Source organism: Oryctolagus cuniculus, chromosome 1 (assembly GCF_051225735.1).
Source record: "Oryctolagus cuniculus isolate XC-2025 breed Fujian yellow rabbit chromosome 1, ASM5122573v1, whole genome shotgun sequence".
NCBI classification, from domain to species: Eukaryota; Metazoa; Chordata; class Mammalia; order Lagomorpha; family Leporidae; genus Oryctolagus; species Oryctolagus cuniculus.
Genome location: NC_142867.1, coordinates 93,862,679 through 93,887,028, shown reverse-complemented (window position 1 = coordinate 93,887,028; position 24,350 = coordinate 93,862,679). Strand labels below are relative to the sequence as shown.

At 39.3% G+C, this 24,350-nt stretch overlaps 1 protein-coding gene and 1 long non-coding RNA gene across 10 annotated transcripts in view; one reads left to right on the top strand and one right to left on the bottom strand.

The window, feature by feature from the left end:
• Nucleotides 1-24,350, bottom strand: part of YAP1 (Yes1 associated transcriptional regulator) — a 149,437-nt gene that overhangs the window by 16,168 nt on the left and 108,919 nt on the right. For 3 of the 9 annotated variants that reach the window (XM_017343694.4, XM_017343691.4, XM_089333226.1), the window contains exons 5-6: nt 8,788-8,969; nt 6,214-6,261 (exon numbers count right to left, since the gene is read on the bottom strand). In XM_017343694.4, coding sequence (XP_017199183.1) covers nt 6,214-6,261; nt 8,788-8,969 — 230 coding nt within the window. Of the gene's footprint in view, nt 1-6,213; nt 6,262-8,775; nt 8,970-24,350 lie in introns of all 9 variants that reach the window. The other 6 variants (XM_017343684.4, XM_017343687.4, XM_017343710.4 and 3 more) reach the window with 3 other exon arrangements.
• LOC127491965 (uncharacterized) lies at nt 2,310-7,712 on the top strand. Its single transcript, XR_007920862.3, has 2 exons — nt 2,310-2,506; nt 6,188-7,712. It is a non-coding gene; the product is annotated as an uncharacterized LOC127491965 (long non-coding RNA).

Below are 24,350 nucleotides of genomic sequence, written 5' to 3'. Positions count from 1 at the left end.
TGATGCCGGAGTCGCAGGAGGCAGCTTTATCTGCTATGCCTCAATGCTGATTCCACCCACTTCCCTTCTAAGATCTGCCTTTTTAAAACAGCCCAATGCTAAGAATGTTGTTTGATTTTTAATGTTTACATCACTTCCCAAAGTTATCTCCAACTTCAGGACAACATTTTTGATACAGAAAGATATACAAACAAATTTGAGGGACAGTTAAGATAATTATATGGGGGATGGGACTGTGGCACAGCAGGTTAAGTCCTCGGTGCAATGCTGGCACCTGTATGAGCGCTGGTTTGAGACCTGGATGCCCCACTTTCAATCCAGCTCCACGCTAGTGCACCTGGGAAAGTGGTGGGAGATGGCCCAAGTGCCTATCCCATTTGAGGAGAGAAACAACAGATGAAAGATCTCTCTCTCTCTGCCTTTCAAATAAATACATCTCTAAAGAAAACAAAATAGTTCTAAGTTCTGTAGAACGTCTAAAACAGAGCTGCAGTGTGCATGTGTGCATATATGTACTTATTTATGTGAGAAATAGAGGTTCCAGCTTTTACACTGACTGAACTCCAAAAATATAGATTTAGGGGGAAAGATCAGACTGTTTTCCTACATAAATACATGCAATTTCCCTCCTGATTTTGACAACTGCTTCAAATACAAACAATAACCTTTTGTTTACCTTTTTTATTGAACCCAATGAAACAAATTACATTTATTGCATATGAAAATATTAATGATCTGGGGAGGGGATTATGGAATCAACTTTATTTACTTTCTAAAAGCAATTTTGATTTTTAGCAAATAGTAAACAATGTAAGTGTATTCATTTCTAGATGATATATGACAAGTCAAAGTTCTGTTGGGAGATAGAAGAGAGTGGTAATCAATTTGTTTAAGTGAACTGGAAATACAAACTTAGAAATGGAGAATAACTCTAAAAATCTATATTTTAAAAAGTTTGTCTTAGTGATAACAGTTTATGTCAACAATTCTAAAAACAGAAAAATCCATTTATAACGGTTCAAAATAGGGGCCTGCCATACTCTTATTTTTTTTTTTAAAGATTTGTTTATTTGAAAGGCAAAGTTTCAGAGACATCTTCCATCTGCTGGTTCACCCCCAAACTGGCTGCTCATGGACTGGGCCAGGCCAAAGCCAAGAGTCTGGAACTCTATTCAGGTCTCCCATTTGGGTAGCAGGGGCCCCATCCTTGGGTCCATGTCTCCCTGCTTTCCCAGGTTCATAGCAGAGAGCTGGGTAGGAAGTGAAGCAGCTGGGACTTAAATCAGTGCTCATAAGGAAAGCCGACATCACACACTTAATCTGCTGTGCTACAACTACAGGTCCCTATACACCTTTTTGAAAATACAGCTTTTAGCAGTCAAAGAATATTTAATTATTTCTAAAGCCAAATATACACATGGATTTGGGAACAGTTTTGAGAACTATATGATAATCGCAAAGAGAGAAAAGTAGCATCAAAAACGGAGTTCCAGTTTGGTAGCATTATCCTGAGATTCAATATTCTTTCTGAGAGATTTTTTGGAATTAGGTCTTTTGTAATTTGTGGTACTTAATTACGGTCTGAATTAAAGTAATAGGAGTTATTAAACCATTGTTCAAACAACAAAGAAGAGGTGATTTTAGTTAATAAACAAGCAAAACAGCCTATTAGAGTGTGCAAAGTGTGAGGTTAAATGCTTCTCTCATTTTATACAAAGTTTCCAACATATCCCCCCCAAAAACAATTATTCTGATTTAATCAATGTTAGGGCTTCAAAGAGAAGAGACACATATTAGAAAAAGTGTAAACAGGATTCTGAATCAGCTTTCCTAGCATCTGCTAACATGAAAGTTTGGAGGATAAAAAGCCAAATTTTCTATTACTAAATTCAGGGTAGAAACTTGTTGGTAACTTCACATGGCTCTCAATAGTGGAATTATTTTGCTCTATTTGACTAAAACTGTTGGACATCTGAACCTCTTCAACATTTAGGGGTAATAAGTGCAGTACAGTATTTTCAACAGTTATTAAGATTTAGTCATCTTTAAACCAGTGATTGACCATGATATACAATTATTATTACATACAAGGAATGACAATTACACAAATTAGTTGCAAAATACTTCTAGTGTAATTTCTATAAAGGCTGAAGCAATTACTTGCTCAGAAACAAAAATAATTCCCTATCATTTATCTGTCAACCTAAATAGGAATTGGCTGCTGAGTTAAGATAACTACACAGCACTATTTTATTTTATTTTTTTATCTTGTGGGTAGTTTTTAAAATTTATTCTCATTTATTTGAAAGGTACAGTGATAGTGGATACATGACTAAGAGAAGGAAAGAGAGAGAATCGATCAATCTTCATCTACTGGTTCACTCCCAGATGTCTACAACAGCTGGGGCTGCGTGAGGCCCAAGCCTGGAGCTAGGAACTTCACTGAAGTCTTCAATATGGGGAACAGGGACCCAGGTACTTGAGCCACCACCTGCTGCCTCCCAGGGTGAGTACTGGCAGGAAGATGAATGTGAAGTGAGGCAGGTATCTTAAATGGCAGCCTAACCTGCTATGCCACAATGTCTGCCCCACATTTTCTGGGTGATGTTATGAATTCTCATGAGGCCACTTAGGGATGAATTTGACTTGGGCCTTATCAAGGAAATGGAGACCCTTAGTTGATATGAAGGAAGAGAGAAAAAGCAGTTTTTACTGTGGAGAAAAGTTCACAAGTAGAATCATCGCCATAAGGTAGCAGAGTGCACTCAGCTAATGGAAGAGAAACTGGCTTAACCAGAATCAGAGAGAAGAACACAAGCCAGGTTGCAGAGTTTAACTTTATCTCATAGATATTAGGGAACCCAAGATAGTAAAAACCATATCCTTTAGCACAAGAGAAGGTAAAAAAAAAAAGATTCATACTCAGGAGGAACTATCTTTTCTCAAAAATGTTTCTCTCTAAAGACATTGAAATAGAAGCTGGAATGCATTCTTATACCCCACCTCTCAAAAGGTCCCTCCAATTTATAAAAGAGCACTGGTTTGTAAGAGAGACATGACCAGAAAACAGTGAACATTAAATACTGAATATCAAAAAGCAAAGATATTCAAAGTTTCATATGAGATATAAAATTGTTTCTGAAACATAAAAATCATGCATAATCAAAACTAAAATTAAAATCTTAAGTCCTATAAGGACAAATTTTCCTCAAATTCTGTACATTATAATGAATTAAGATGCTAATTTCCATACTTAAGAAAATGTCTCTAAGGTTTTCTTTAGTTTTCAAAATTTTGTATTTCAGCAACATTTGAGGTTGCATCTCAGGATTTTTTCGTTAACTCACCCATACCAATATTAGTGTATTTGACCACAGAATCCTACACAGACATGATTTGTTAATCTTATGAAAAGTACTTACAGATAGCTTTTTAATCTAGTAATTCATAAACATTTTGAAGTTTGGTATCTTCCCACTTTCCAAAGCATATGAGGTATATAATTATAAAACAATTATACTGATTTTAGTCTGGCTTGCACTCACTCAGCTGTTCAACTTTCTATTAGAAAAACAAAGACAAATTAAAAAAAAAAAACCTTTGAAAAACAATGGTACTCGCATATTGAGTTACACCTTTATATAATCTCTTCTTTCAGACTGCAAAGCCTTTTCTTGCTTTCTTGAGTATACTACTAAACCTTATTTAAAACCATCTTCTTTTAAGATATGTCTCTTTGTGAAATCTTTCGTAATATTGTTGAAACTCAGAAAATGATACCCCACAATAATGGCACTTTGGTATGTTGAGTACTTTGAACCAAAGAACACTGGAAAGGCTCAGAAACCAAATGTTTTTCTGATCTCTCCTGTTCTTTCTACCCTAAGGCAGGCCATAAAACCTAGAATTCTTTCTCCCCCAATGCAGGCCACAGAAACTGGAATTTCTCTTTCCCAAAGTCAGTCTTAGAAACTCCTACCCTACTACCCCAAAGCAAGCCATAAAATCTAAAAATATTATTATAACCTTGCTCTACTTTTCTGTGTAAGAACTGGTCATAAAGAAATGCTCTGACCTACCTTGTCTGAGAGATCGTAAGATCCTCATTTCAGAAAGGGTTCTGCCCTAAACTCAGGAGGAAGGAATGCTGCACAGAGAAGCCAAGAAGAATCTAACTTCAGGTTTTGCTGGCTTTCCCTGTCAGTACTATCACCTCTAGACTGTACCTTTTCACCTAAACACATCTTTACCTAGCTGTTCATTCTTCATTGAACTTAGGTATAAATAGAGAATTTTCCCTGGTTCTTCAAATCTTCACTTTTGAAAACTTTCTATGTCACCTAAAACTTTGGTTAAATAAATTTGTTATGCTTTTCTTGTTAAGCTACTTTTTGTTTTAGGAGTGTCAGTCATGATCCTCATTATGGGTAAGAAAAGGCATTAGATATTTCTGCTCCTATAACATGTATCATAAGATCATCTAGAAAACGTATAAGATAAAAAATACATATATACATGCTTTCTTGAATAAATTGTATGATATGTATCTGAGCTACAATAAACTTAAATCCATATTGGAATTTCATACATACATTTCCTTAATTTTTACAATTATGCCAGGTAAATATAGACAACTAAAATATATGTAACAACTTAATATTTTAATCTCCACTATATACACAGTCAATTTTAAAAGGAATCTCTTTCAGGTTTCTTGCATTGGCCTAAGCAATCTGTCATCAATTCTGTAACTTTAGTATCTTAGCATTTTAATTGCTTACAAGCCCATACTTTCCTAAAGCTTTACTATTTTACAAAAAGCTAAGAATTCCTGAAGATAATTTAATAACAGTAACTGTTCTATTCAAGCATGAAATACAGAGTTAGAAACACTTAGTTCATTTACTAGATTTAAGGGGTAAGATGAGTAGAAAAATAAGAGAAACAATTCCAATATCTACTTTTGGCATGCAGAACTCTTTACTTGAACCCAAATAATCTCATTTGAGTAAATTTCTGCTCCTATATTAGTTTCCACTTCATTTATCATGAATAAAAGCCACTTTTCAGAAACACATAAGAGAAAAAACAAGGAAAAAGTCTTCACTTTTTTAGATCTAATACTATGTTGCTTTTCACAGTCAAATATGAATTAGTACTTTCATAAGAATGTCTAACTTTTGTGAAGCTGACTTATTATAAGCTATTCCCTTACTAGGTGGTTTGATTAAATGAAGGCATTTGATAAAGAAGAATAAAATATACTCTCTCACAAAGTTAACTGGTTTCTAGGAGGCCTGAATCTGACTTTATCAGCACAGTTCTCCAGTGGACAAGTTAACAGTATCTGAAATGAGTGGAATTTGTCAACTCCCACTTTCCAGCTGATTCTGAAACAATGCACTTATTTAGCCTAGTAAAGAATCAGCTACACTGAATGTGAGATGTTTTATGGTTACTTCTACCCATTCAAGATAAGTGCAATGATCCTCTAGCTCCTAATTCTTTTAAATTTTGCGGACCCTAAACACACAGAATCTCTTCTGGTTTCAAAATTGAGATTCTTCCCGTGAGTTAGACACAAGTGCCGATGTTAGAAAGAAAAGTGGTCATTCCATCTAAATAAGATGCTTTTACAACCAGTGCTCCCTGGGGTTTATCAGGGAGAAATGTTGATAAAAGCCAACAAAGAAATCTGGAACACTATCCAGGCAGATCCTTCTCTCGCCTTAATTTTGATATTGTTCCTTTGGAATGAATGTCTAAAACGAAGAATATTTTCTCCTCATGGTATGACTCTTAAAAAGACTTTCTAAACTAGACTACCCAACTAAATAATTCATACTATCTTTTATTATTGCCAAATTTATTAATTCATGTAATCACTAATATTTTAGGCTGTTCAAATAAAAATTAGGCACACCTCCATATTGAACAATTCAGACATAAAACATTTCAAAAGTGGGATAAAAGACTTCCAGGGAATCAATACGCTAATTAGAAGCTCTCTGGGAAGAGAAGGAAGGACCAGATAGTACAGCCTTTCTGGGAACAGCAATGTTAACTTAAGTATCCTGGTATAAAGATGGCTCACAGTTATACTCTGGGCTAATCTACAGTAAGGACTGGCCCCTGGAATGCAAGTTTCTCTTCCCTAACATCCTTTTTTTTTTTTTTTTTTTTCCAGTGCTAAAACATCAGATAAGAGCCTACCTGACATTTTGGAGAATTTGCTGTGCTGGGATTGATATTCCGCATTGCCTAAGAGTAAAAAATAAGACGGATAAAAATTACTTTAAGCCACATGGTTTGGCTGTGTAGGCTGACTTACAATTGTATCCAGACATATCACCAAAGCACAGAATTCCCAAGCTACCCAAGAAGAAGCAGACTGAGGAAGACAGGAGCCAATGGAGTCACCATGTAACAAAACTGAAACCTCAGAGATTTTTAACAGCATTGAGTAGATAGGACAGCAAGAATTCAGGTGTCAGGACTAAAATAAAATTTGATATTGGTCAGGCAGGTTCTTTGTTTCTGAGTATTATGCAAGTAAAATGATTTTGATGTTTCAGTAATAAGAGAAACTATCAATGGAAGAAGTTCACAGGAAGCCAAGACTTAAGATACACTAAATTTATATTGATTGCTAAAAGGAGTTCTAAAATATAGACAATTAGTATAGGAATACAGGAGGTCTATCATTTCAACATAAGAAAAGACAACACAGTAGGTAAGTAAAGAAAAAATAAAGAAGTTACCTTTAAAGGAACTGAAGCTATTCTGTCCAGGACCCATCACCCAGAGTAAGAATAAGATTTAGAAGGAAAAACTTTTGCAAGTAGCAGCATTTGGCCCACTAAAAAAACCAGGCTGATCTATAGCACACAACAAAATGATGAATGGTCCATTTGTAAGACTTTAAAAAATCTCAAAAACAGCAAGACTTCAAACATCAGCAGTCAAAGAACTTTTTATTTGTTAAGGTTTCGTGACAATCTTCATTCATATGTGAAATTTAGACTAGTATGTACTTATACCAACTAGTTCTCAATAACTACAAAATGAAAAGGAAACAATGAAAACAGCCTGTGTAAAACATACTTAAATTGCCTTATTTCTTCTAATAACCTTGTAATTATACTACTGATGGTGTGACCTCATTCTGGCAATACAGTTTTATCTAAATAAAAAAGCCTTCCTTTATAGTAATATGTTAAAAAGTCAGTTTGAGCTATAATAAACCATGTCAATATGCTTCCTCTCTCCAACTTGTTCACAGCAGATAAAGCAGCATCTCTTTCTAGACCATTTTCTAATATCAAATGCTGGCATAAACTCTCTTACTGCCTCAATCAGGGTGTACCTCTGACCCAACCACTCTAGATTACACTCACTGACAGAACACATTTTAAAGGTAGTCTGTCTGGGCTTCCATGGCTTAATTTATCAGGAGCCAGTTCCTAAAATCCCCAAATCGGAGTTCAAAGACAGTTATCAAGTTCATGTATTTCGCTGATACTCAAGTGACATTCTTAAAATATAGTCCAGTAAAAAGGTATCTTTAAATGCTCACATCTTTGTAACAGGAATGCAGAGTACAATAATTCTTAAATGTCTACATTTAGCACACCGTGATTTGTGGGGGAAAAATAGCACAGATAAATGTATTTTATGTTTGTTAATAAAGTATCTCTGGCGACAAAGTAAAACCCAAGAATCTCAGTTATTTACATCTAAAGGAGAGAATTGGGCAAAATATTTTACTTCCAATGTACTTACCTTTTCTACACTTTCAATACCTTACTGATTTTTATCTACTTAAAATATTTTATATATATGTGTGTGTGTTTCAAAAAATTTATGGAAAATAGAATCAAAAGCTAAGTTAATTTTGGCACAAAAGCTTTGAAATCCATGAATAGTTTATATTTCTATAAATTTATATAAACTATACAAGGATTTCAAGACTTTTTATACCAAAATGAACTCATTTTTGATTTCATTTTCATGAATTTTTTGAAGTACTGCAGTAAAAATTAAAAATATCCACATTGCTTGAGCCATAGGATCACATCCTCAGTTCAAACACTTATCTATCCACTGTGAAACAAAGTAAAAATTAATTTTGACATAAGAGATTAATGTATTCTTACAGAACATAGTAGTTCTGAAAGGCAACTGACAAAAATATTCAGAAAGGGTTTCAAACTCTCCACTGTTTAGTCTTACCCTTATCAACATGAAAAAAAAATGTAAATCAAGTAATCTTAAGGGAAATTTGGTTCTTCTAAACTTAGGGATAACTTGTGTTTATTTGAAATGAAAATCCTTAGATTGAGCAATACTAAAACATATATGTTATTCAAGAAATGGCTTACTGATGTACCTCCTAATCCTTTGTTCCTGATAAATAAATCATTTAAAGCAAATGGTATTTTTCCCCAAGTGATATCCCATAGTTTCCCCCTTTTTTCAGATCCTCAGAAATATTAATCTATAATTCCATGCACATTTGTGGAAGCAACCTTGTCTTCTGGGATTTCTGCTCAATTGCAATGACTATGGCCAGCTCTTTATGATTCAAGTTACAAGTTACATCCTGTGTGATCACAGACCAGTGAAGAAACTAAGGACAGAGTTGAACAGAATGTTCCTGCATTGCTCGAATTTTACAGAGACAACAACCTTTGTGACTAATAAACAGTAAAACGAAGTTTATGTAAGTTCACATTGGAAAACAGTCCCCAAAAAATGGAAGGCTGGTTTTCTAACCTGTGGCCTCACCTGCCGGAGCAGTTCTTGGTGTTTCAGTCGCAGTCTCTCTTTCTCCATTTGCAATTGTTGCAGCCTCATCTGTTGCTGCTGGTTGGAACTGCCACCACCCATGACACCCCCTTGTGGGCTCTGAGGAGCAAGGGGTGGTGGCTGTTTCACTGGAGCACTCTGACTGATTCTCTGATTCATGGCTGCAATGAAACAAAAGATCTGTCCTAAAAAACCAGCTAAGAAACAGAAAAATATGACTTTGTAATTAAAAAACAATTGGAGATACTCATAGTAGCTTTTTTGCAGTAAGAATGGAAATAACCTAAAATTCCACCAACTGTACAATGATTGCTTAGTATCGCTGTCATCACTGCTGTTACAAGACATAAGGCAATCACAAGGCAGTTCTACTATGCAATTATTAGAATAATCTCCAAGACATACCAGGTAATTTCAAACTGTTTGCAGTTTATTTTGGAACAAAAAACTCTGAAATACATGCATCAAAGAAGACTTCAAAAAAATGGAAAATGTGTATTATGAAAAAACTATTGGGGCTGGTTCTGTGGTATAGTGAGTATAGCTGCCGTCTGTGGTGCCAACAACCTTTGTGGGCATCAGTTTGAGTCTTGGTTGCTCCACCTTTTTTTTTTTTTTTTTTTTTTTTTTTTTTGAGAGGTAGAATTACAGACAGTGAGAGGGAGAGACAGAGATAAAGGTCTTCCTTCTGTTAGTTCACTCTCCAAATGGCCACAACGGCCGGAGCTGCGCTGATCCAAAGCCAGGAGCCAGGTGCTTCTTCCTGGTCTCCCACGTGGGTGCAGGGGCCCAAGCACTTGGGCCATCTACTACTGCTTCCCCAGGCCATAGCAGAGAGCTGCATTGGAAGAAGAGCAGCCAGGACTAGAACTGGCACCCATATGGGATGCTGGCAATGCAGGCAGAGGATTAACCTACTGCACCACGGCACGGGCCCCTGCTCCACTTCCGAACCAGCTCTCTGCTAATGTGCCTGGAAAAGTAGCAGAAGATGACCCAAGGGCTTAGGCCCTTGCACCCATATGGGAGACCTGGATGATGTAGTTCTGAAAGGCAATTGACAAAAATATTCAGAAAGGGTTTCACTCTCCACTTTTTTTTTTTTTTTTGACAGGCAGAGTGGACAGTGAGAGAGACAGAGAGAAAGGTCTTCCTTTGCCATTGGTTCACCCCCCAATGGCCGCCACAGCTGGCGCGCTGCGGCCGGTGCAGGAGCCAGGAGCCAGGTGCTTCTCCTGGTTTCCCATGGGGTGCAGGGCCCAAGCACTTGGGCCATCCTCCACTGCCTTCCCGGCCACAGCAGAGAGCTGGCCTGGAAGAGGGGCTACCGGGAGAGAATCTGGTGCCCTGACTGGGACTAGAACCTGGTGTGCCGGCGCTGCTAGGTGGAGCATTAGCCTATTGAGCCGTGGCGCTGGCCACTGTTTGGTCTTACCCTTATCAACATGAAAAAAAAAATGTAAATCAAGTAATCTTAAGGGAAATTTGGTTCTTCTAACTTGGGGATAACTTGTATTTATTTGAAATGAAAATCCTTAGATTGAGCAATACTAAAACATCCTGGGTCCTGGCTTCGGCCTGGCCATTGTGGCCATTTGGGGAGTAAACCAGCAGATGAATGATCAATCTTTCTCTGCCTCTCCCTCTCAAAAGAAAAAACAAAAACAACCTATGCATGGATTAAAAAAAAAATTATACCACAATACACTTATCTTTTAAATCCATTTTCCATGAATATTTTGAAGTACCTTTGTATTAAGTTAAAAGCAAAGTATAGAATATAAAAATGTAAAATAAAAGCAGACAAGAAATATATATTGTGTATCTAGAGAAGTGTAAATTGAAGAACAACAAAGCAGCAGCTAACATGTTGGCCCAACAGCCAGGAAACTGAGTGATTAAAGGATTGAGCTGGAGAGAAATCTTTAAAACTTTTTAAGAATGAATGATGTAAATATATTTCCCATTATAAATATATATATAAATTTAATTAAAAATTGATCCCAAAAGCAACTGAAACAAAGTATTCTGATTAATAAAATCCATCAAAATACTCAAACCTCAATATGCTCCTAAACAAGGGTATTTCAAAAAGTTTGTGGAAAATGTAATGAAAAGATAAGCTTATTCTGGTACAACCTACCCCCACAATCTGAAATCCATGCAGTTTTTTTTCATATACACATTTTCTATGAACTTTTGAAGTACCCTTGTATATATCCCTAATACAGCCAAGTAGATATCCAATGTGGGGCCCATATCTAATTTGTCCACAAGCACCTGGATGCAAGAGATCTGTTTCACTGAACACTACTATTTCCCCAGCACATATCTGAGTAGTCTCTCTTTTTTCTTTTTTAAAATTGAACCCATAATACCATCAGGAGGCTAGAAACTGGGTTTTTATGCTAGTGAATTTCTGTCACTGATATAGAACGGATCAAACTGGATTAATAACCTCATTCAACAGAACATAGTTTCATGTAAAAATATTAAGAATCATAATACATCTTTTCAGACACACAGCTGTTTAAGTTGAAATTTTCAGTCACTGTTTCTACTAAATGTTTAATACACATGGATCAAAGAAAACCCCAAGAACAAATGGCTTCACGTTCAAGAAAGAATACCAATCATATACCACCTCTTTCAGGGTATAACAAAGGAATACTTGCCAACACTTATGAGGCCAGCATATCCTTGCTACCCTACGAGAACATTAAAAGGAAGAAAAATTATAGACTAATCTCTCTCATAAACCTTGCTATTAAAATCCTAATACACATTGACAGCTATCAGAATTTACTGGCCTCCCAGGCACAGAATTTCTCACATCCCCTATTCTAGACCAATCCTCAGGAGCTTTCCCAGAATCTATCATACACATTAAGAATCTTCTTCCTTCAGGGCACTGCCTTGGAACTTTTCTTTATTGTATATTGACATTTCTTACCTAATTCTAATTTTTTGTTGTTGTTTATAATTTGTGTCTTCTCTTAAACTGTCAAGGGAACTGAGTGACAGTTTTTATTCATGTATATATCTTCTGTGCTTGGCACAAAGTATGAGGGAACTTAAAAAATTTTCATGGGAAATTTTAATTAAAATTTACTTGAAACAACTTCTGCTGACTTCCCAAGGGGCATCAGCAGAGAGGTGGATCAGAAGCAGAGCAGCCTGGACTCGAACAGGTGCTCTGGCTCTAATATGGGATGCCAGCACTGCAGGCTGCAGCTTAAGCCACTGTACTACAACATTAGCCTTTCTCATGGTTCTTAATTTTTGTTTTTAATGTATTTATTGTCATCTATTTGAAGATGATGGAGGAAGGGGGGAGATCATGAGAAAGAGAGAGATCTCCCATCCTCTTGTTCAGTTCCCAAATATCCACAACACTGAGGTTGGCCAGGCAAAAGCCTAGAACTCCAGGTGGGTCTTCTGCATAGGTGGTAAGGGCCCAGGCACTTGAGCCATATGGGATGCCAGTATTTCAGGCGATTGCTTTACCCACCATGCCACAGTGCCGGCCCATCCTTCTAAAGTTTTTTTAAAAAAATGTATTTATTTATTTGAAAGGCAGGGTTAGAGAGGTTCACTCCCAAAATGGCCACAATGGCCAGAGAGGGGCCGATCAGAAACTTGGAGCTTCTTCTGGGTCTCCCAGGGGGGTACAGGGGCCCAAGGACTTGGGCCGTCTTTTGCTGCTTTCCTAGGCCATAGCAGAGAGCTAGACTGGAAGTGGAGCAGCCAGGACTCGAACCAGCGTCCATACAGGTTGCCAGCACTGCTTGGTAGTGGCTTTACCTGCTATGCCACAGTGTCGGCCCCTCCTTCTAAATGTTTTAACAGGCTAAGGCCAGGGCAGCTGTATATCCAGCTTTCACAGTTGGGCTTTTTTCTTTATCTTTTTATATCTCCTCTCTTATTTTTAACACTTTCAGTTCCTGGTATCTTCAGGAACTGAATGGCCTAGATTATACAGGCCTCTCACACTGCTCTCACTGGTTTGTGTTTATTTTCTGACATACACAGATCTTTAAAAAATTATGACTCTGTAATTTGGGTTATCTTCTTTTATATTTTGTCTAGAGGAACACAAAAGAATGTCAAGATAGGATTTACTGCTCCATCTTGTCCAAAACTTTATTAATCTCTTATACAGCAAAAATCAAAACATTTACTTACTTTTGAAGACACAATAAAATGTATTTATGAGGAATAAGTGATTAAAACTTTTATAATTATGGTTGGTTTAAAATTTCATTTATAGGAAGACATGAAAAAGGCCAATAATTTTTGAGAACTAAGATCTGCAATGTACTAGTGACTTTACTTAATAAAATTATTTTTGTCACTACTTTTGTCACCAATATGAATGTACATTGATGGGTGCCATGGTAAGACATTAATACTATGGTGGGTGGGAATTTGGCTTAGCAGTTATGATGCTGATTGGGACGCCTATATCCCATATCATAGTCCCAGCTCTGCTCCTGATTCCAGCGTAGTGCTAATGAGCACCCTAGGAAGCAGCAGGTGATGGCTCAAGTAGTTGGGTCTCTGACACACAAGTGGAAGAACTAGTTCAGGTTCCTGGCTACTGGCTTTGGCCTGTCCCAGTTCTGACTGTTGTATACATCTTAGGAATGAAGCAGCAGAGATGATCTTTCTCACCTCTCCCTCTCAAATAAAATGAAATTAAATGAAGTAAAATATTTAAAAATATTTAAAACTGCTAGTTTTCTCCACTGTAACTGTGGGGATATTGACATAACCCTTTTGGGAGTCACTGTGAGGACTGAGTGTTCAATTATAGCCCTGTGAGAATAACTGCTTCATAAATGTTTGTCTCCTCCCTTCTCCAGAATATTTCTTTCAAAACCTTAAGAATACCATCATATAGATAAACATCCTATACCCTAGTTGTCGCTCCCCCTCTTCGTGGAGGAACGACACAGGACCCTGCACTGTTCTTTCGTCTGCTCGGCCCTCCCCGGGTTTGCTGCTGGTTCTTCCCGGGTTGGCTACTGTCCCTTCCACCTCCGTGGAAGGGCGGTTCCCCCTGGCCACTTTCCCCACTTCCGCAGGGGAGCGGCACACCGCCGGCCGGCTCTCTCAGGGGCTGCACAGGTGTTCCCCTTAGATGTTCCCCTTAGATGTTCCTTGGTGCATGCCGTCTCTCTCCTCCTTTATAGTCCTCCTCTGCCAATCCCAACTCGGCTGCCCACACGCCGAGTACGCTGCTCTCCTCCAATCAGGAGCAAGTCCTACAGTTTATTGGCTGAACTGGAGGCAGCTGTGTAGAAGCTGTTTTCTTCTCTCCCAGCGCCATATTGTGGGAGAGCAGATGCATAGAATAAGTCTTAATTCCAGTAACTTAGTCTAGTCCGAGTTGTTCCCAGTTGCTCCCCACAGATCCCCCTTTCTTTTTATTTTTTGGCGTTGATACGCGCCTGTCTTCGGTGTCCCGCGGCACACACTCTGCTCTGCTTGCTAGAGTTGCCACAGGTTCTTACAAGTCCTATCAATCAGGCAAACCGAATCTGGGTCCTCTCTTCGCCATGTTGTGAGGAGGTTTTTAGGCGCTGATGCATGCCTGTCTTCGGTGACCTGCGGCTCATACTCTGGTTGAGCCGCCTGCTGGTGCTTACCGCCTTACTAATCAGGCAGACCGAATCCAAGCCTTCTCATTGCCATATTGTGGGGAGGCCTATTGGTGTTGATTCGTGCCTATCTTCGGTGACCTGCGGCTCATACTCTGGTCGAGCCGCCTGCTGGTGCTTACTGCCTTACTAATCAGGCAGACCGAATCCAAGCTCTCTCATTGCCATGTTGTGGGGTGACTTATTGGTGTTGATAACGTGCCTGTCTTCGGTGACCTGCGGCGCATAAGCTGCTAGCCGCCCACAGATGCTCATCGCCTCACTAATCGGGCAGACCGAATCCAAGCCTTCTCATTGCAGTATTGTGGGGAGGCCTTTCTATTTCTCTATTTCTCTATCTCCGGGCATTCCTATTTCTCCCATTTTGCTTCTATCTTCCAGCATTCCTATTTCTCTCATTTTACTTCTAAACTTCTGTTTCTCTTATCCCCGCGGCTTCCCGGCGCCTGCCCCGAGGCTGCTTCTCGGCGGCTTCCCGGCTGAGCCGCTTCAGCCCGCGCCTCTCTCATCTGCGCGGCTCGGCTTTGCGCGCACACTCCGCGGTCTCGCACTAGCCCTTTCGCGTCTGAACCACGGCCTCGCGCCAGCCCCGCGTTCCCTATCTATTTGTGCCCCGCACGCTCTCTCTGCACGCGGCAGCCTCCGCGAGTCACACAGCGTAGCTTACGTCTCCGCCACTAGTATTCAATCTAAGTTCCCCGGGCTAACCTGGCGAATTCAACCCAGCTCACGTCTCCGCCCCACGATTTGGCTTCCCGTCCTTTGCTCCCCGGGCTAATCAGACGGATCCCAATCTGGCTTACGTTTCCGCTTCTGGTTTCAACTTTTCGCCCCCTATTCCCGGGCTAACTTGAGAATCCCAAAGTGGCTTTCCTCTCCGCCTCGGCCTGCCCCCCGCGGCTTCAATTTCTCTAACATTTTTCTCTACCCAGTATGTTTCCCCAAGCTTTCCTCCAACAATACTCCTCCCTCATTTCTCCTGGCCTCTCCCCACAGTCCACATCCGAGTCTGTTTGTTCTAGCTTTCACTTTCGCTTTCGACCTTAGAGATTTCTCCCAGCTTCCCCCCGTAGTCCGTATCTGAGTCTATCCCTAGGCTTTCAATAGCTCCTTCTGGCACCTTTTTTGTCCGGCTTTTCCCTAGGCTGTTTGCTAGTCTCTCTCTCTGGTATTTTCCCATTTCTTCCCGTTTCTTCCCTCCTAAGTTTCCTATCCGAGTCACGGCACCATTATGTCGCTCCCCCTCTTCGTGGAGGAACGACACAGGACCCTGCACTGTTCTTTCGTCTGCTCGGCCCTCCCCGGGTTTGCTGCTGGTTCTTCCCGGGTTGGCTACTGTCCCTTCCACCTCCGTGGAAGGGCGGTTCCCCCTGGCCACTTTCCCCACTTCCGCAGGGGAGCGGCACACCGCCGGCCGGCTCTCTCAGGGGCTGCACAGGTGTTCCCCTTAGATGTTCCCCTTAGATGTTCCTTGGTGCATGCCGTCTCTCTCCTCCTTTATAGTCCTCCTCTGCCAATCCCAACTCGGCTGCCCACACGCCGAGTACGCTGCTCTCCTCCAATCAGGAGCAAGTCCTACAGTTTATTGGCTGAACTGGAGGCAGCTGTGTAGAAGCTGTTTTCTTCTCTCCCAGCGCCATATTGTGGGAGAGCAGATGCATAGAATAAGTCTTAATTCCAGTAACTTAGTCTAGTCCGAGTTGCTCCCAGTTGCTCCCCACACTAATGAGTCTCATATTTGCCTTTCCCTCCTCCCACCTTACCATACAATTCACTGTTTCCAAGTACTCTTATAATTCACAAAAATATGTATGTTTATCTTTTCTATAAGATCTAAGTGGAAAAAGATGGGTGGGTAGAGATTAAGCTAAGGGGATCCTTCTATCTCTTTTGGTGAAAGGTGTTCTTTGCAATAGAAAACTCAACTTACAGGGTTTCCTCCACCTCCAATTCAGCTTCCCACTAATGCATTCTGGGAGGCAATGGATGGTGGCTCAAGTGTTTGGGTCCCTGCCACCTACATGGGACACCTCCATTGAGTTTCAAGCTCCTAGCTCTGGCCTAGTTCAGTCTTAGCTGTTGTGGGCACTTGGGAAGTAAACCAGTGGACAGAAGAGCTCCCTCTTTCTGCTTTCAAATGGCTAAAAATAAACATTTAATTTTTAAAAACTACGAGAAAATAGCACATTAGTAAATTGTGCTGAAGTTGCAAACCATGACTGATTTTAAAGCAGATTCTAGAGCTACATAAATATTTCACCCTCAAAATAATTAGAAAAAAATAATTATCAATGTAACATTAAAAATTTATATATTTATTTAAAGATGGGAAGGAAGAGAGAGAGGGGTGAGGGGTGGGGAGAAAGGGGGATATTTTCCATCTGCCCCTGGTTTATTCTCCAGTGCCCACAAGTGCCAGGGCCCAGGAACCCAAGTACTTGGGTCAACATCTGCTCCCCTCAAGCACATTAGTGGGAAACTGGATTAGAAGTAGAGAAACCAGGCCTTGGCCTGGCACTTGGATGTGGGATATGGGTGCTCCAAGCAGTGGTGTAACATGCTGAACCACAATGCCAACCCTTAATACAGTATTTAATATTTATAAAGTATTGTATGTTTATAAAATATATTCTGGGTGAGCCGGCACCGTGGCTTACTAGGCTAATCCTCTGCCTTGCGGCGCCGGCACACCGGGTTCTAGTCCGGGTCGGGGTGCCGGATTCTGTCCCGGTTGCCCCTCTTCCAGGCCAGCTCTCTGCTGTGGCCAGGGAGTGCAGTGGAGGATGGCCCAAGTCCTTGGGCCCTGCACCCCATGGGAGACCAGGAAAAGCACCTGGCTCCTGCCATTGGATCAGCTCAGTGCGCTGGCCGCAGCGCACCATCCTCGGCGGCCATTGGAGGGTGAACCAACGGCAAAGGAAGACCTTTCTCTCTCTCTCTCTCTCTGTCCACTCTGCCTGTCCAAAAAAAAAAAAATATATATATATATATATATATATATATATATATTCTGGATGAAAACAAATTAGACAATAACAAAACTGCATGAAAATACACAGTAAATATCTTTTGCTTTGCATTAGTTTTCCAGAGACAGATAACCATGAACAGTAATCATTACCAATAATAACCACTGGCTGATGGCAAACTGAATTGGTTGCTAAGGTCTTTTGCAATCTAGGCTTATCTTACTATTCAAAACCACAGATCAGGAAAAGTTAGAGTATGAAAAGATGGAGGAAGAACCAAAGAATGCAACAGGAACTTGCATAAAATACGCAATAAAAAACGTACACTTTTGGTTGTGTTTACTTAATGTTGTTATTTATGGATACTAGCAGTGTTAGAAAGGTTCCACATGAAAATCACTTAAATGACCAATTCAAACAACCTTGTTTATCTACTGAAGTGGGGATTTATTCCTCTCCAGAAGCATCCTGTTCTTTACCCTATGAGTATGGTAAGCATTTTAACAAAACACAGAGCAGTGCACCCACAAGGGGTGTGCCAGAGACCTCACAAGCAGGCAAGAAACAAAACAAGCTTTGTTTCCTGGGAAAGGGGGCAGGACAGCCAGAAAAGAAAAGAACAGCATTACCAGCTTCTTCCTAGTTCTAATCAACTGAAATCCCAGTGTTTCCTGTTATAATCAAATTTCTAAAAAGTACCCTATAAATTTTTTTAAAAATGCCCTATAAAATGTCAGAATATAAATTTTATATTTTTAAATTTAAAATCTATGCTTTCTGGACTACGAAATAGTAACTGTTTCAAGTTTTAGTCAACAAATCAGTCTTGACAGCTTTATAGTAATAAACCAAGTCTTGAAAAATAAGACTCTCTTCTCCAAGGGAAAAGAAAGGGAGTCATCACCATAGATCTCATCCCATCTCATTCTAAACATCTGAACTTTGAAACTTCAGCCAATTTTCAGATTTACGTGATCTATAACCTCAAAACTTTACAGTACTACAAAATATTAGATTTTTTTTTTTTTGACAGGCAGAGTGGACAGTGAGAGAGAGAGACAGAGAGAAAGGTCTTCCTTTGCCGTTGGTTCACCCTCCAATGGCCGCCGCGGCCAGCGTGCTGCGGCTGGCGCACCGCGCTGATCCGATGGCAGGAGCCAGGAGCCAGGTGCTTTTCCTGGTCTCCCATGGGGTGCAGGGCCCAAGCACCTGGGCCATCTTCCACTGCACTCCCTGGCCACAGCAGAGGGCTGGCCTGGAAGAGGGGCAACCGGGACAGAATCTGGCGCCCCGACCAGGACTAGAACCCGGTGTGCCGGCGCCGCTAGGCGGAGGATTAGCCTAGTGAGCTGCAGCGCCGGCAAAATATTAGATTTGTTATTCAGTCATATACTATGGGTTAATTCAATTCCAGTGACCTCATTAAGTATAAATCTAAAATTAGAAATTCTCGAATTATTAAAACATAACTACTCAAACACTGTATATTTACATATTAGCAATTACTATATTAATTTGTTCATAATATTAAGAAACAAAATCTAGGTTTTCCTAAGTATACTTAAGATTATAAAATTGTAGACTTGTTAAAAGAAACGAACACTCTTTTATCTGTTGTTCTTAAAATAGATAAAATGAAACATCAACTGATTTTTATTTTTAGTGTTGACTCTGTGACCTAGGGAACTGAATTCTCTAAAAATTTGTTGTAGTGGCAGGTGTTTGTAGCATGATGGGTTAGGCCACATCCTGCAACACTAGCATCCCTTATCAGAGTGCTGGTGACCCTGGCTGCTCTGCTTCCAATCTAGCTCTCTGCTAATGTGCTCAAGAAAGCAGGGGAGAATGGCCATAGCCCTTGGGCCCCTGCCTCTCATGGAAGAGAACAAGATAGAGTCCCAAGCTCCTTGCTTTGGTCTGGCGCAGACCTGGCTACTGACACTTGGGGAGTGAACCAGCGCATGGAAGATATCTTTATGTTTCTCCCTTTCTGTCAAACTCTGCCTTTAAAATAAATAAATGTCTCTAAAAATAAAATTTGCTATAAATTGGCACATTTATCTATTCAAACACACAATGTTAGTTTTTCAGTGAAAATTACTATCTGATTCACTCTTCTAAAAAGGAGTAAAAAGACCAGGGTCTTTTAAAAAGTGACTGAACGTACCTTTTTATTATCAATATACAAAAGAGGTTCCCAACACTTGAGTAAGCCATGTACCTAAATGACAATGTTACGCCTAGCAGTTTATTCAGATAATCCACAAACCACAAAATCATCCTTCTAACATGTTCAATTCAGTAAGTTTTAATATATCCATAGAACTGTGCAACCATCACTGCTAATTTCCGAACATTTTTACCATTCCAAAAACAAAATTACCTAATGTCCCCACCCTCCAACTCACCCCTGACCTCTTCTACCACCCCGTCTATGGAAACTTTTAATCTACTTTGTCTTTGGGTTTGCCTATTTTGGACATTTCACACAAATAGCATCTAACAATATGTAGCTTTGCGTCACTTCTTTGACTAACCCTAATGTCTTCAATACTCATTCATGTAGTAGTATGTATCAACACTGAACTGTTTTTTTTTTTTTTTCTGGTAACTGCAAAATAATATCTCCTTAGAGGGATATATATATAGCACATTTTGTTTGTCCATTCATCAAATGATGCACACTGGGGCAATTGTCACTTTTTTGTTATTAAGAATATAGGTATAAGGGGTCAGCGCTGTGACATAGCAGGTTAAGCCGCCTCATGAGAAGTCAGCAACCCATATGGGCGCCGTACTATCCCACTTTCGATCCGCTTCCCTGCTAATGTGCCTGGAAAAGCAGCAGAAGATGGCCTAAGTGCTTAAGCCCCTGTCATTCACATGGGAAACCCAGATGAAACTGCTAGTTCTTGACTCTTGGTTTCAGCTTGGCCCAGCCCAAGCCATTGCAGCCATTTGGAGAGTGAACCAGCAGATGGAAAATCTTTCTCTGTAACTCTGCCTTTCAAATAAATAAGTAAATCTGTAAATAAACAAACAAACAAAAGAATTCTGTTATAGGGGCCAGCACTGTGGCACAGCGGGTAAAGCTGCCACCCGCAGTGCTGGCATCCCATATGGGTGCCAGTTCAAGACCCAGCTGCTCCACTTCTGTCCCAACTATCTGCTATGGCCTGGGAAGCAGTTGAAAATGGACTTGGGCCATTTTCAACTGCTTCCCAGGCCAAGTCCTTGGGCCCCTGCACCTATGTGGCACACTGGAAGAAGCTCCTGGCTTTGGATTGGCCCAGCTCCAGCCGTTGTGGCCATTTGGGGTGTGAACCAGCAGATGGAAGATTTCTCTCTCTGCCTCTACCTTTCTGTAACTCTGCCTTTCAGATAAATAAATAAATAAATAAAATCCTGCTATGAACATTCATGTACAAGATTTTGTATGGACATGGTTCCAATTTGTTCGTGTGTGTGTGTGTGTGTGTGTGTGTGTGTATAAATGGAACCGCTGGGTCATATGAGCATTTGTGGTTAACTTTTTGAGTATTACCAAACTACTTTCCAAAGCTGCTGCATCGTTTTTTGATCCCTCCAGCAACACATGAGGGTTCCAATTTTTCCACTTTCTGTTCAACATTTGTTATTGTCATTTTTACTTTGGCCACCCTAAAGGGAGAAAAGTGGTATAACTCATGCGGTTTTGGGTTTGTATTTCCCTCTTTCTTACTGGTAAGAATATACTCTAGGTCTTAAGCAGGAAAAGGAGAATCTCTCTCCCCAAAAGCCAACTCCTAAGTCCTCCAAAACTGGGTTAAAGCATTCACATATTTGCTCAAAAATATTGATAACAAATATAAATATTTAGGCCAATCTAGTTTTTTCTTCATGTATCAAAAAACTGGCATAAGCATTTAATATAATGGTATTTTCTTCAAACAATATAATCATTGAAGGAACTTTAAAAAGAATAATCCAGCAGAATGTTTTCTCACCACCTCGTTAAGTAGTTTGGGGCAGACACGAGGTTGCTAAATGAGGTGAGGTGAACAAGGCAGAAAGTGTTCTAACTAGCTTTCAACTCTTCTCTGTCCCCAGAGCACAACCCTTGCAGTACGAAAAAATTTACAACCTACTTTGGAAATAAAATTTAGATAATGATACTCCTGCTCCAAAGAGGACAGTTACATTTAAAAATAAACCTGCTACCATAAATCCTTAATTATTAATGAGTACACAGGTCCATTAATTACATCTTTATTTTTAATTTTGTATGTTTTTTCTTCTTTCATGAGAGAATTCACAATTTAGAAGAGATGCATACCCACGTCCCTCTCCAAAAAAGCCTTGCTCAAGTACCCAGTCACAAACAAATTCTCCACACCCCATCTACTTCCCTTCATAACACCTTGTTTATTACCTTTCATGGTACTGAATGTATTTCACAATGATTTATTTGTTTAGTAAGTAGCTTGCACAAATTCATCACCCCCACCCCCTAACTAGCATAGTGCCTGGCATGTAATTGGCCTTCAAACATTTGTTGAGTAAATGAATATATTCTAGACAGATTTATTTCCCTAGTTAGCACACTGCTATTAGAAATGTACAGGAGAACCTCTAAGTCAAAGCAAATTTAGGATGAACTCTAAAATGAGCTCAGCAACTAGGATAGCCGAACAAAGTATAAAACAAAACAAAGAATCTGAATCACTCTCCTAAATCACTCTAATTTACTTCAACAGAAATTTGACTTCTCCCTTGAGAAATCTATCTCTTTTTCTTGAATCTGAATCTGTTTGTTCACAAACAGTGGCAAGTAACACCAGATGGCTCCTCTTCTCCAATTTATTTCATAGGTATTGGAATGAACTGAACTTGTTCATACCAATACAATCTGAAACACAGTTCTCTTCTAAAAAAACCACAAGCTTTATTTGTGTGTTTGATGCCAAGGGCTTTAATAACATAAATAGGCCATTAATTTTAAATTATCATAGTCCTGTGGAAATAACTCAATTATGTAAACAAAGACAAAAATACTTCTTCACTACATAATTAACTATTTGGATCACTGACTATATCAAGCAAAAATTATATATTAATTTAACTACATTAATATATATATGTCTATTTACCCTTGGTGAATAACAGAGAGACTGCTTACCATGATTGATAAACTATTTTGGCACTATCCTACTGAATTTAGCATAACTTTTAAAAAAGAATAAAATTGTAAAGTTTAAGTACTGAACCAATTTTGGTATTGATTCTATAATTTATGTATTAAAATGCTCATTTTAAAAATGTTTATTTTTTAAGTTTAAAAATGTAGAGAGAACAATTAGTGACAATCGCTACTATGTCTTAAATCAGGCTTCATTAAGTATGCAGCCTAGAACTATGCTTCAGACTTGGTATATTCTATCATGGCAATTTTATGAGAGTTCAACAATGCACCACCTTTACAGCAGTAAAGCAACCAAAGTCCGCTAACATGAACATGTTGAAATTCTATATGATTGAAAGAGTTTGAGAGGTTGGACAAATCTTAACTATTCCACCCAGGACTCCCCATCCCCCATCAATTTGTTTGCTTGGGCATACTCACCATGTGATAAAGCCTTATCTTTAGATTAAAGGTTGAGAGCTTTCCTTGTCTCCTCTTCAAAAGCAATTCCCAAGTGTGACCAGAGAACCAAAAGCTAAACTTTGACAGTACCAGAATTAGTTCAAAAGTGCTTCTGAGACCTCAATGTACTATCATTAATAAGGCCACTGAGAAAGATCTTAAGCAATTATTGAAAAATTCAATCTAATATATTGCATTCTAAAGACTGGAAATATTCCTAAAAGCATATAGTCCAGTCACATTTTATGGAACAGTGTCAAACCAAGAGAAGTTAGGTAATTTTCTGAACCAGCTAGTTATATTGTGTCTCTTGATTCCTAACTGAGTAGATTTTTTTCCTATCATACTTTCATTCAATTGAATCCATTATTTTATGTAACTACCATGTGGAAAACATGAAGCTGATCACCACTGTAGATTTTAAAAAGAATTTTTGAAATACATAGAAAATGCCAAGATAGAGCAATGCTATAACTATTTTTCTCACTGGAAAATGTTCATATAAAACATCTTACCGATATCACATTTAAAGAGGCGTTACCAAAAATGAAAGGCATTCAGAGGAAGTACGTGAATTTGTAAAGAACAGAGATTCCTTAACACATGAAAAAACCACTGTTACAAGGGGTAAAAAAAACTGCTGGGATTGGAGCTGAGTCCCCACAGGTAAAGGGAAACAAATTTTTGGGTAGTAAAGGAACACAAACTTTCTGGTCATCAGAATATTTCTTAATTATAATGGACTGCCTAATAATTTAGTAAGTTAGTCAAGGAAAGGCCAATGTGGAGACTGGAAGAGAATGCCTTAAGAATATATGATCGAGGCAAGGCAGAATTGTACAGATAATTAAACTAGATAGCTTCAAAGTCTGCTCCAACCAGAGATCATGTAATTACCTTTGGGTAATTTCCTCATGATGAGTCACAATATAGGATACAGATGCATTGACCACTTTTTCATTGCTCTAAAATTTCCATGTATCAGTATTGGTATGTTAGTTGTATTTCCTTTTTTTAATTGAAGATTTTTTCTTTTATTTATTTGAAAGGCAGACTAACACAGAGGGAAGACACAAGAAATCTTCCAGCAGCTGGTTCACTCCCTAGATGGCCTCAATAGCTGGGGCTGGGCCAGACAAAGCCAGGAAACTGCAACTCCATCCATGTCTCCCACAAGGGTGGCAGAGGCCCGAATACCTGGGCCACCTTTCCCTGCTTTCTCAGGTACATTAGCAGGGAGCTGGATTGGAGCAGAGCAGCCAGGATTTCAACCAGCCCTCCAATATA